Here is a 14136-nt window from a genome sequence, read left to right as displayed (position 1 = left end):
GTTATCTGATATCATGGAAGGAAGAGTTGTATAAAAAAAAAAAACACTTCAGTAGTTTCTCCTCCACTGGCTTAGACACCAGGAACTTTTAAAAAAAAAAGGTCTTTAAATACCTGGGGCAGAAATGGCAACATTGTCAACATTCTTTTTTTTAATCTTTCTGGTAGTGACCTAAGTTTCCTCAACGAAAGATCCAATTATAAGAGATAAGAGTTGAATTAGGGGGAAGAGAGAGAGATTGGACTTTGCAAAATAGCAGGATTAACTATTGAAGTTTTACAAATGAATCATTGGTCAAAAATGAACATTTTCAATTAACTTTCTACTTTTGGGATTCAGAATAGTTCTAAAGACCAGGAAATGCCAGGTTGTATACTTGATGCAATAGGATGTCTTCAAAGTACACAACTGCAGACTTCATGAATGACTTATTCCAGTCTTCTAGTCAGAGACATATGGGTGGATCACTAGAAACAACAAACTAAGGATCCAGACTGAGATACGGGCGCTAGCAAAGGGACATTTTTAGACCATAGTGCATCTTGAACCTGTTTGACTGACTCAAACCATGGCAGAAACTTAAAAGAACTACGAAGCATGACCAGCTTCTTTAATGGAAAGCAGGAGGAGTATCATCATTTGATACCTGACAATTGATGAAGCAATATAAGCTGCTGGTGCTATCTGAGATTGGAACCTCAAGCTTTCACCATCCAAAAATCCCGTGTAGACAAACTGGCCATCACAAGAGTACATTGCAATTGACATGGAGGTAGACGATGAGTCTAGTGGATACGACTGCAGTAGGATAACAGTTAAGATCATGACAAAGAGGAGGTACCAACAGCAAAATCTCCCAATAAACCTCCTACAGGGGAACAAAATTGCGTAAATTTTTGCTGTATAGATGAGTTTTCCCGGTTATCATGTAAAGCTTACAGCACCATCAATCCTGATATTTTAGGAGAAAGAGGATAGAAAATATTTCTACGCTATTAGTCATGGGCATGGACTTTTGAAGGTTGCATCAGGAGCTAGAACTGTTTTAGCGTACCAGAAAACTATATATAACTGGCACATTAGACGATCATGCCAATATTTTTTCAAAACCATAAAGAGTTTTACATACAATAAATGTCAAAGCAATGATATGATTAGCGTTTTTTGGACTTGATAATCATAGTTCAAGAAATATGAATTCGAGTGCAGACTACTGAAGTTCATTTTTGTGTATCAAAAATTTTAAAATTTTTCCTTTGTATTCAAATAATATTTGATTTTCATTTTGAATTTTTAATGTTTAAAGCAGGCCATTAATGTAACTATATTATAAACTTTCGTTTTCCCTTGGAGGAAGGGGGAGGGCGTTTGTTTAGGAAGAAAAGATTTTTTCAAAAGTTTTAGAGATACAATGATAGGATGAGTTTGGGCATGATGGTATTAGAGCAAATCTTGCATGCCCTTCGCATGGGATGAGTTTGGGCCAAAGAGTTATGGTTCCAACTATACAAGAAAGTGTTTTCAGTAAGTCTCTGTGTGGGATGAGTCTGAGCCAACGAGTTATAAGAATCTAAGTTCTGTGCGTGATTAATTACCATGTCGAACGCGAGCCAGCTTTAAAGCCCGTCACTTTGCAAGGTGGAAGGAAGGGAAAATGAATGGTGGATCCAATGGTTACTTTGTAATTTGAGTTAACCATTTTGTGACATTAGCGGCATAGTTTCCTTAAACAAAGACTGAAGATTGAGAAATTTATAAACTAAATATAAGGGCTAATAGATTTATTCAATGAATAGAGGAAAGAAAAATAATGAAAGAATAATGATGAGCTAGTGTCGCAGAATTAATTACTTTTTCTAAATCTAAATCCACTTCGCCAAAAAAAATTTTGCTGCAGCACCTGGATGAAGATATACAAAGTCCCATATTAATCCTACACCTTGAAATCTCAACTCACAATTCTAATGCATATGTGTCAGTTGTGCGTGAGCATCATTAGCCGGTTAAAGGCTTTGCGGGTGATTGCTTGTGGCGAGGGATTTTTCATTTCTTTTATAAATATTTATGAAGGTACACATTTATTATATCCTTTTACTTCCATAAAGGACCTAACCGCCAAATATGACCGAAGGACTAGAAACATGAAATCAAGGCATGATGATTAAATAAATTTAGGAGGACAAAATCCAACTAATTAATGTCTTAGAACTCCCTCGTGAATCCAACTTCTCTGGAAAGGGAAAAAAATTCTCTGAAGAAGAATTTATTTTGTTTTGTAGGAAAGAATAGGAGAATCTCTTAAGCAAAACATGTTTCCTATAATGGTCGAAAGCTATGGAGAAGGAGAAGTTATATCGTTTTGAAACTAAGATGGTTAGATATTTCACGAGATTGAAAAGAATTACCTACCATGGAATAATTGTTAGAGGGGGTTTCGAATATTTTTTTTTATACGAAATGTCTTAACGATATCAACTGAATCAATTTTTACTCACACTTAGGCTGAAAAGGAAAGAAAAGAATCCAGGGTTGTGTGGGCCAAAATTTGGACCTAATGATTCCAAGTTTAGATTGTAGGAGAATGTCACAAATCCTTTGCTTGTAACTTTTGAGATTTTTTCCTTCAAAAAAAAAAATATATTGTGAGACTTCTAGGAGTTAGCTTGATTTTACGTAATGTTCAATACTTGTGCACTACACAACCTGGAAAGTAAATGCAAGAACTTAGCTTTGCTTTCTTATCAATATAAATAGTGATTCCTTACGTAGTACTAGTACTTTCTCCTGTATACTGGACCACCAGCATTGCAAAAGGTTTCGCCAATATAAATTAGCTTCTTTCTTTGGTTCAATTCATCTAAATATTTTCTTCTGCTTAAATTCAAAGTTTTCAGAACGTAGCTTTACAATATACAAGGAATTTCTACATATTTGTCGCATCTGTTGTCGCCTCGCAGGAGTATTCATTCCCTCTCAAGTAAGTGCTCAAGTGCTTTTAACTAGTTGATCAAACAATTGTTTGGTTGCAGTATAGGTTCTACTGTTTTTTTTGTTTTTGAACATTTCTTCAGCTAATTCCAGCTTTTCTTGTTTTATTATGTATATATATTTTGCACTTTGCTCATTGATCTTGACGGGTTTCAAATTCGTCTCTGGCTTTGTCCGATGGTTCAGTAGCCTGTAGTTAGGCTTAAGACATGTATTTCGAGTAACCCGTCCATTAACAAATTTTTTTTTTAAGTTGTTGCGTGCAAAAAAGAAAGTTCCATATTCTTAATTTAGGTTTGCACTGATTTTGAAATTTCCGAGAAGAGAAAATCCATGTAAGTTGTTTGGTACATGATTGTTGCCTTTTTCACTAAAAAAAATGGTCTGTACAGTAATTTTGAGAGGTCTCTAAAAAACTAGGGAATGGCTTCAATAGTTCCTCAACTTTTACCAGTAATTTTTCTATTTGATCTCTTAGCTTTTGAAAAAGTCTATTTGGTCCCTTAACTTATAAATTTGGTTCCAAATTGTTCATATGATTCCCTCCAAGCCAAATCCAAGTGTGGTAACCTTCATTTGATTTCAGATATATTTTCCTTCTCAAAGTTTGAAAATAAAATATAACCATTTTGAATAGTTTTTTAGTTAAGTATTTTACTCTTTAGTACATCTCAAGCTTAGCATTATCTTATGCTTATAAATTTTGCTACCTTTGTTTTTTGTTATTATTATGCCATCATCTTTATTATTCTATTAGAGCCTAATAAACTTAAAATCATAAATCTAAAAGTAACATTAATCTAACAAGAACAATGAAAACTTGTACAGAAATAAATAAATTTTTTTAGCAATTTAACATTTTTTAAGTCAATACTATAGAAAAGATGATATAGTGTGAAAACAAAATATTGTAAAAAGATTAAAGTAAACAAAATTCCTATATCATTCTTCTTCTTCTTCTTCTTCTTCTTAATTTGTTCGCTTCTTTTTAAGGTACGCTTTTTTGCTACACCTATCGTTGAAATCCAAATAAATCGATTAGCCCCACAATAGAATGATAATATTAATACCAATATACTACACAAATCAATAAAGGCAGTGAATAAAAATCAATAAAATTAGTGATTCCTTACCTACTACTATTCCTTTCTCCTGTATATTTGACCATAACTGTAAAAGTTTTTCCTATTATTAATTTGCTTCTTTCTTTGGTTGAAATTATTCTTTTTATCGAAATGTTCATCTCTTCTACTTGTTAATTTGCTTCTTTCTTTTGCGGGAATTATCATCTTCATCATCCTAATATTCTCTTCTGCTTAAATTCAAAATTTTGAGTACATAGCTTTCCAACATACGGGGAGTTTTTGCACATTTATCAGAGTTGTTGCCAGAGTATTTAAACTTTCTCGAGTAAGTTCTCATGCTCTTTTAACTTGTATATCAAATAAAATTTTGTTTCAAATATAGCTTCCACTATTTTGTTCTCCAAATATCTTCTGCTAATAATTTGTTTGTTGTCAAATAAATTTTTGGGCTGGAATTTTGCTTCCACTTTTTCTTGTATAGTTATGCATATAGTTTCCACTTTGTCTTTGATCTTGACAGATATTGAATTCGTCTCTAGCTTAATTCTATGAGTTTTATAGCTTCTAGTTACACATAAAGTAATATTTTGAGTGGCATGTCCAACAAAAATATTTTTTAAGTTATTGAGTGTAAAAAGAAAGTTCCATATCCCTAATTTAGGTCTGTATTGATTTTTAAATTTCTCAAAAAAAATAAAAAAAACATTTAATTTGTTTGTTGCATGATGTTCCCTTTGTTGCCAAAAAAACTACATGGGTTGCCTTTGGAAATGTCTCTTAGAAACTGGGTATCAGGCTTCAATAATCTCTCAACTTTCAGTAATAATTTTGTTGCATCTATCAAGTCCTTCAACTTATAAATTTGGTTTTAAATGGTCGCTCCAGATCAAATCCAAGTTTAGTAATATTCATTTTGCTCTTAAGGTTTGATTTTTTATTTTGCTTATCATTGTCTAAAGTCAACTATTTCAGTCTTGGATAAATAACAACTATACAAATTTTGAAATTGACAGGTCGTCGAACCTGTGCAATAATAATAATAATAATAACCTAAATGCCACTAAAAGCTGTCAATAATTAATCCTAGGTACTGGAGCAGGGACTTTAGGTGTGCAATGGGTTACTTGATTCACCCTATTCCCGAAGAGTTTGCTTAATCCGATATACCAGAATTAATTAGCTGACAAAAATTACTGAAAAGTAGCCAGTGGCAAGTAGGGTCGTCTCCTCAGGGATTGGGGATATTTGCCTCCTTTAAATTCCAATTGGTAAGGGGGGATTTCACCAGAATGAAATTAACAACACTTAAACAATTTAACTAAAAATGAATAATTAACTAGCACAAATATAGCAGGAATTAAATCAAGGATAAATAAATTCTAGCCAAGGATGCAACTACTCAAACACAGTCCATTTATCCGATCATTGATGCAAGGGAGGTTCTCTTAATTTCTTAATAGGCTAGTTAAAGTCGCCGATGAACTCTAACAACCAATTTTTCCTTACATTATTGATAACCAAGGTACGACCATTCATCACCCATAACCAGAAAATACTCCTAGGTACGACCGTAGGAATTAATTTTTCAATTGCATTAATAACTAGAAAAACCTAACCCTAATCAATAACACGCTACGAGGGTTATTTAAATTAGATTGTACGTTCCCCTAATGTGTAAACACACCAGTTGCCACTAATATTGATCAATCAAACAATTACGGATTTAATTGACTAAATTGGTACGAGATTAATAAATCACATTGAACATCGGGCCCTTGACATCCAATTAATAAAATAATCCCATGAAAATTCAAGCAGACAACGTGCAAATATTAATAAATTAAGGAACGCGTGAAAACTAATTAGATCTCACAGATTTTCGGGACTGCACCGTCGAGTTGACCCTTGACTAGATGGAAGACTTAGCCACGCCGCATAATTAAATCACCACATGAATTAATGGGTTACAAAGGCATTGCGGTTTTTTACTAGAAAGCAAGGAATAAAAGATGTTTTTCCCGTTGGGGAATATTGTCGAACACCTGGCATGTGTCAGAGGCCAGTCAAAAGAAAGGAAACTAAAACTAAACTAAAAGCTAAAACTAAAAGGTGATGTCTTTTCCTTCTCCACGTTGTCCCTTTTAAAGAGCCAAAAGAAAGATGACTAAAAGCTATCTAGGTGGTCCCCACACATGTGGACAAAGCCTCCAAATTACTTCTTGTTCCAAGTCTCTCTCCGTTGCTTTCTTTGAAGAGCCCAAAGGACTAAATATCTTTCACTAGCTTTGTGGTCCCCCACCAATTCAAGGGCCCAAGGATTGAAGCCCTTAGAAGTCTTCATATTCTCCATAAAGTTCCTCATTTTTGGTAGTTTTCTGTTTCATTCCTGAAATTAAGTCTAGATATCAAATATAAGTAGATATCAACAATTAATACAATATTTGGCAAGGATAAAAGGGGAAATTAATAATAAAATTACTAACAATTAACACCCTATCAGAAATTAAAATCCAACTTTTGCACATGTGTTATTAATCTAATGATGATAGTGTATACAATGTCAATGTATATAAAATTAACCCTTTACTTTATTGTATGATACTTAATAGTTTAAGTATTTACTAACCGAATAATTTGACTAACAAAAAAATAATTTGCTTGTGTTTAAATAGGAGATTATTTGAAATAATATTTGAAAAAATTTTGCTAGAGCACTTTTTGAGAAGTGATGCATGTGAAATATAAAAGTAGTTTAAAAAGTAAAAAATTAATTGAAACTTGTGTTTGTGATGCAAGCAAAATATTATTTGAGATAATTTTGTTTTGCAAACACACTCACAATATTTCTAACGATTTACATATACTAAAAAAAATGAAAAATTACTCTTCAACACATGAGAAGTTAGCATCGCCTTATGTTACAAATTTTGCTAACTCATTTAGTCTTGTTACAATGTCATCATCATTATAATTCTGCTTAAATTCTAATAAACCTAAGAAAAATCTAAAAAGAAACATTAATCCAACAAGAATAAGAAAAGATTATATACAAAATAAATAATAGAGATTTATTTATCTATTTAATGTTTTTGTATAGTTGTTATTGTAGAAAAGAACATAACGTTTAACAATGAAAAGATTACAAAAAAGATACACGTAAATAAAAATCGCAATATCTTGTTTTGATTTCTTTTTCTTCTTCTTTGTGTTCTTCTTTTTTAAGTACCCTATTTTGGCTAAACATGTCTATTGAATCTAAATATATCATTTAGCCCCCAAATTAGAATGATAATGTGCACAATAGTAGATTGGAATTAATATGCTCAGACAAAATTTGTTAAAGGAGATTGTTATCAATTTTTTTAGATAAGCTAGTTTTTTTTTTTTTTTTGGTTAACTCTCCCATCCTTCTCCACACCCTTTCCACCCCCAACTGCTAGGTACAAAATTTGAATTCTGAATCTGGTAGTGATAAAGATTCTAAGAACCCTCCCCTCATCGCTAGTAACCAAATTAGTCAACAACTCAATATTTATGGAAACCATTAAAATGGCAAATTTGACTACTTTATAAGTTAACTTGGGAGGAGCCAAACTTACATTAAAATGAATCTTATTCCAATAGAATGAAAATTGTCTTGATTAGATTCAGGTGGCGTTTGGTTCGCACATCGGAATTGGATTCGGATTCGGAATCGGATATCTTGGGTTTGGAATGAGGTCATTCATTCCAATACATTTGTTTGGTTCAAGTACCTGGAATGTGTATCATTACTATAGTTGATGTTTGGTTCGTCGACTCTTTCGAAATGGAATATAATAAATATATTATAAATCACATTGTAAATGATAGTTATTGGCTCTTTGTAAATGAGATATAAGAAATTTTTACTAATTAAATATATTAGTATAAATGTATTAGTAAATTTAGTCAAACTGATTAATAATTTCTATTAGTAAACATGTATAATTATTAGTATAATTGATAATATTAATTATATTACACAAATTAATATACATTATATAATATATATATAACTAATATTATTATTATTATAAGTTTGCAACTAATTAAATTAAATATTATATATATAATTAAATATAAATATACAAATGTTATAATATAAATATACAAATGTTATAATATAAATATACAATTATAATTATATAATATATACAAATATTAATTATACAAATATTTTATATAAATGTAATATATATTACATATTATATATAGTTGTTATTATATATTATTATATTTAAAATAATAATAATAATTATTATTATATAATTTATTAATATTACATACATGTATATATTATAATTATACGCACATATAATCTACATTTATAAATATACATATATATTATAAATATATTATTATATAATATTAATAAATTTATAATATATATTATATAAGTATAATTATATTTAACTAAATAATTATATAATATAATAATATCATTATTATAAGTTTGTAACTAATTAAATTAAATATTATATATAATTAATTATAATTATATGAAAGTTATAATATAAATATATAATTATAATTATATAATATATAAATATTAATTGTACTAATATTTTATATAAATATAATGCATATTAATTAGATATAGTTATTATATATTATTATATTTAAAATAATAAATATAAATATAATTATATAATTTATTAATATTATATACATGTATTTATTTTAATTATATGCACATATAATATACATTTATAGATATACATATATATTATAAATATATTATTATATAATATTAATAAATTTATAATATATATTATATAATTATAATTATATTTAACTAAATAATTATAATATATATTTATATAATGTACTAATATTATACTTATAATATATTATATATATGTATATATTATAATATATAATAAATATAATAAATATTAATATTAATTATATCATTGTATAATTATAATATGTAATTGGATTTGTTTCTTGGAATCAAACTTGGGAATCGGACAAAACCCACCAAAATACTTGGGAATGGAGAAACACCAAATTTTTAGAAATCATTCCAAGATTTCAATTCCCATTCCAGTGAACCAAACACCATTTATGGGGTTCATTCCATTCCCCGAATCCGATACCCTCTTACCAAACGGTGAGTTTTTGGGACGAATTAAAACCAAATTCAGAATTTTCAACACATATTAAGTTATTCAAATAAGTCAACTATTAGATACTTAATTGAAACTATTAAAAAGGACAGATATGTTTTATATTTAAAATTAGAGTAGACATTAAATTGAACTAGGAAAGTAAACATTACCATAATGAGATTTAGCTTGGATGGACTATTCATAACTTAATTAATAAGTTGAAGAACTCAATAAACACTTATACAAGTTGAAAGACCAAATAAAATCATTGGTAAAAGTTGAGGGACAATTGGGAGTCATTTACCCAAAAAGTTTACTCGAGATAAAAATGGTGTTTGAAAGCATTTCCTACATATAGTAATGTCCATTTTTCCTTGTGAAAATCTCGAGCTTATAAAACCCTGTAAATGAATAAAGGTCATCGCCTTTGTATGTGCTCCTATCTCACTTTAGGCTTTATGTTGAAACATCCAAAGATTCGATTTTCCTTGGGACTCTTTATCGTATACTTTGAACTCTTCCTAAAATTCATTTACCAGGATTGTTCCATTTTTTTTTCATAACATTCTTGATAAGTTGGTTTTGGAATAGGACAATACTTCATTTGAATCGGTTTTTTAAAATTATCTTCCATTGGAATAGGACAATTCAAAGACTAAGCTCCATGCATGATCTTCCACCTTATGTATGTGTAACATGTTTCTCGAGTTTGTAACCATGCATGTCCACCCATTATTCTGAAAACATTTCTTTGATTAATCGATAAGTATTCCTGGTGGTCATTGACTGGCTGCCTAAAATGAATCCGAACAATGTTTTCATGTTAATGTAGAAGATATGTTTTCTTCATTTCCTAGTAACAGAAAAACAACTTTTGCTTATAACTATGTTGCAATTTTTTATTTTCTATTGGGTCCATCAAGTTATAAATCTCTAATAACTTGATTAACATTGATTTAACTTTTTTGAACTGTGATTTTTCAGGTCACGCGTGATGGAAGCATTTGTGGGAATTCTCGTAGATACTTTGAATTCCATGATCGAGGACGAGCTTGGATTGCTTTGTGGCGTTGCAACCAACATGCAAAAGCTTTCGCGCTTGCTCTCTACCATCAAGGCAGTACTTGAAGATGCTGAACAGAAGCAATTCACAAACAAGCCAATACAACAGTGGCTTCAGGAGCTCAATGTTGTTTCCCATGAAATCGATGATGTATTGGATGACTACGCAGCTGAAGCCTCAAGAGTCAAGTACAAAAATTCTGGTCGTTTTAGTTTGATGTGTTACCTTGTAGCAGGAAACTTAGTGTTTCGTCACAGGATTGGGAAAAGGATGAAGGAGATCCTTGAAAAATTTAATGCAATAGCTGATGAGCGAATAAAGCTTGATTTGAGTGATCAGAAGCGTGGGAGCTATTTCAATGCAAGCCTTGAGACTGGATCCATGGTAAATGAACCTGAAGTTCTTGGAAGGGACGAGGAAAAAGAGCAGATTGTACACATCTTGATGAAAGAAAAGGATAGAGAGGATCAAAATGTATCAGTGCTCCCTATAGTGGGTCTTGGAGGCCTTGGAAAGACAACACTTGCCCAATTGGTGTTCAATGATGAGCGCATAGCCAAGCATTTTGAGCTAAAACTCTGGGTTTGGGTTTCAGAGGATTTTGATGTGAAGAGGATTATAAATGCCTTAATTGAGTCGGCGGAAGGGACTTCTGCTGAAGCTTCAGAATTGGATCCCCTCCAAAGAAAGCTTCAAGAGCTGTTGAGAGGGAAAAGATACTTGATTGTACTGGATGATGTCTGGAATGAGAATCCAGAGGAATGGGAGAAACTGAAATCTGTTCTGGAATGCGGATCAAGAGGTAGTTCAATTGTCACGACAACTCGTATGGAGAAGGTTGCCACAATAATGGGAACATTACAAACACGTCATCTGTCGAGTTTGTCAGAGATACAGTGTTGGTCACTATTTAGGCAACGAGCATTCGGTCGTCAAGAGGCTGAAGAATATCCTAACCTTGTAGTTATCGGAAAAGAGATTGTGAAAAAATGTGGTGGTGTTCCACTGGCTGCAAAGGCTCTCGGAGGCTTTCTACGATTTAAAAGGGAAGAAAATGAATGGAACTACGTGAAATGCAGTGCAATTTGGGACTTATCTGAAGATGAAACACATATCTTGCCCGCATTGAGATTGAGCTACCTTAATCTTCCAGTACAGTTGAGAGGTTGCTTTGCATATTGTGCAGTATTTCCCAAGGGCTCTGAAATTGAAGAAGAAGAGGTAATACATTTGTGGATGGCAAATGGATTGATTTCATCTAATGGAACGATGGAAGTGGAAGATGTTGGTGCTGCTGCGGTGACTGAACTACATCATAGATCACTGTTCCAAGCCGTGGAGAAAGATGTGTTTGGCCGTGCCCATGATCACACTTTTAAGATGCATGACCTTGTCCATGATCTGGCTCGATCCGTAATGGAGGCTAAACACGGTGGAAGAGAGTCAAACAGAACCATGATATTGGGTATGCCAGATGATCAGCTAACAGTGGCTTTTCCTATTACAAGCACAGGCACTGACCAGTTTTCTTCTTTCATGCCAAAATGCGGTTCCCTGAGGGGGCTCATTGTAAGGTCAACAAGGTGGGGAGAAGGGTTTACAGAGCTGCCACCTGCAATAAGCAAACTAAAACATTTAAGGCATGTAAATCTTTCAAGATCTGACATTGTTGAACTACCCAATTCAATTTGTGACTTGTGGAATTTGCAAATTTTAAACCTGAATGGTTGTGGTAGATTTCGGAGCCTGCCCAAAGGCATGAGATTCCTCAGAAATCTTCGACATCTTTGTCTACAGGGGTGTGGAGTTTGACTCACATGCCGAGTGGAATTGGGAAGTTGACTTGTCTGCGGACGTTGAGTATGGTTCGTCCTGAGTGGCAAAAAAGGCTTCCGACTAAGTGAGTTGCGAGACTTAAATATGCTTAGAGGAGAGCTAACAATTGGGTACCTTGAGAAGATTGAAGACAAAAAGGATGCAGAAGAAGTTGCTTAATTAAAGAAACAGAGTCTCCGCGAGTTGAATTTGAATTGGGATTCTGAAAGAATGCTTCAACGGTACAATGATGAGGAAGTGCTCGAAGCCTTGAAACCCTGCCCCAACCTTCAATTGCTGAGGATACATGGCTTCAAAGGTTCATCATTATTTCCATCTTGGATTTCAACTGTAACAGAAGTTTTGGTGTGGAACAGTGCAGCAGTACATAGTTGGGTGCCCAAGAGAGTACCGCCGCCGGCTGGTGAAAACAACTGACGTTAAAGATCAATGCCCAACCTAAAAGGAATGTTAGGAAGAGAAGTCCAAGGTACTCTCAGGGTATTCTCTCAACTTCAATGTTGTTCCTTTAGCGATTGTCCAACGTGACATGCCATTGCACTTATGCATCCCTGAAGGTGTTATACGTCTGGAAGTGCCCGAACATGGGCATGGGCTTCAATCTCCCAATCTCACTAGTCTTAATTCCCTTCAAATTGTGGGCATTGAAGGATTGAGTTGTTTTCCAGAAGAGATGCTACAAAATCTTAGTCTTCTTGAATACCTAGATATTTGGGAGATGAAGGATCTGCAAGCTGCAGAGGCCCCGTTCCGGGCCCAGACACGTGGCAGCCCAGGAATGGCCGAGCTGGGCCTTGACCCTCAGACCCCTGGGAGCAGCCCCGGGCCGTACCGACTAGGGCTCCTTCGGGAGGCGAAGGTCCATCCCGAAGAGGTCGGGGGAAGTCCCCCCCCGAGTGCGGGACACTATCTATACCGGGCAAGTCCCGCGTCGTGCGGAGGTCGGACTCCCTCGCAGGTATAAATAATAGCACACATCTACTGTACAAGGGAGGCTGATTACTCGGCTAATACACTCTGACTAAGTTAATCCCCGTGAACCCTACTCACCGGAAAACTAACTTGACCGTCGGAGTGCCCTCGGGGACCACCTCAGGGCCCCCTCTGTTAGCTCATCTTCTCTGTTTTGCAGGTCTTGGATCAGCTCTCCCATCGACACCCCGAGCTGATCAGGTCAGCTCTCCTCGGGGAAGCGTCTGCGCTTCTTCAGTTGGCGCCGTCTGTGGGAAGCGAAAGGTAATTGTTAGTGTTGATGGCGAGGACACGGTCCAAGCGAACAGTTGAAAGCACCGGAGCCGGGGCCGGGGAGGGGTCTCGTCGAGAGGAGAACGAAGCGGCCGGGGGCGCTGGGGGCTCGGCCCTCTCAGGAGACCGGAGACGGCAGATGCTCCAGTTCGTGACAGAGAATCTCCCCATGCTGGAGGATATAATCCGGCAGGCAAAAGGAGGAGAGGAGGCGGGGGGCGCACCAACTTCCAAAGCCCAGGAGAAGGAGAAGGAGAAGGAGTCGATCCCCGACCCTTCGGAGGATGGGTCACAGGACCAGCCCCCTAGGAGGAAACGACCGCGGACTCCCCCTCGTCACCGAGCTTCGGTGGTCGGGGATAGCGAGAGGTACTCCCACGACCGGTCCGTGGGGAGCCGACCAAGGGATCCCTCCCCACGAAAACCTACGCGAAATGGGCTCGCACGCTCCCCCGCCCGATCTGTTAGGAGCCGCCCGCGCGACCCACCCCAGTGGCAGCCCGTCCGGGATGAGCTCGAGCAGATCCTGCGACCACAACCGTACGGGGACAGCTACGCAGCCTCGCCCTTCACCCAGGAGATCGAGGACTACCCGCTACCCCGGAGGTTTAAAATCCCGAACATCGAGCTGTACGATGGTTCGACCGACCCGGAAGACCACCTCTCGGTCTTCCTGACGCACATGCGTCTGCAAAACGCCGCGGATGCCCTCCGCTGCAAGACCTTCCCCATGTTTCTCAAGGGTAAGGCGCGGCTCTGGTTTCAGGGCCTGGCACCGGGGTCTATT

General features: G+C 35.2%; 1 protein-coding gene across 1 annotated transcript; it reads left to right on the top strand.

Annotated features, from left to right (window-relative positions):
* The first annotated feature begins 10199 nt into the window (after positions 1 to 10199).
* LOC113780196 (putative disease resistance protein RGA1) lies at positions 10200 to 12080 on the top strand. The gene has a single exon (XM_027326009.1). It carries the CDS (start codon positions 10200 to 10202, stop codon positions 12078 to 12080), a length of 1881 nt encoding a protein of 626 aa, XP_027181810.1.
* The last annotated feature ends 2056 nt before the right edge of the window (positions 12081 to 14136 follow it).

Source organism: Coffea eugenioides, chromosome 8 (assembly GCF_003713205.1).
Source record: "Coffea eugenioides isolate CCC68of chromosome 8, Ceug_1.0, whole genome shotgun sequence".
NCBI lineage: Eukaryota > Viridiplantae > Streptophyta > Magnoliopsida > Gentianales > Rubiaceae > Coffea > Coffea eugenioides.
Note: the sequence above shows the minus strand (reverse complement) of the source record. Positions and strands in the feature narration are given on the sequence as shown.

Coding starts and splice junctions, on each gene's coding strand:
- LOC113780196 (XM_027326009.1), top strand. CDS start 10,200: ATGGAAGCATTTGTGGGAATTCTCGTAGATACTTTGAATTCCATGATC.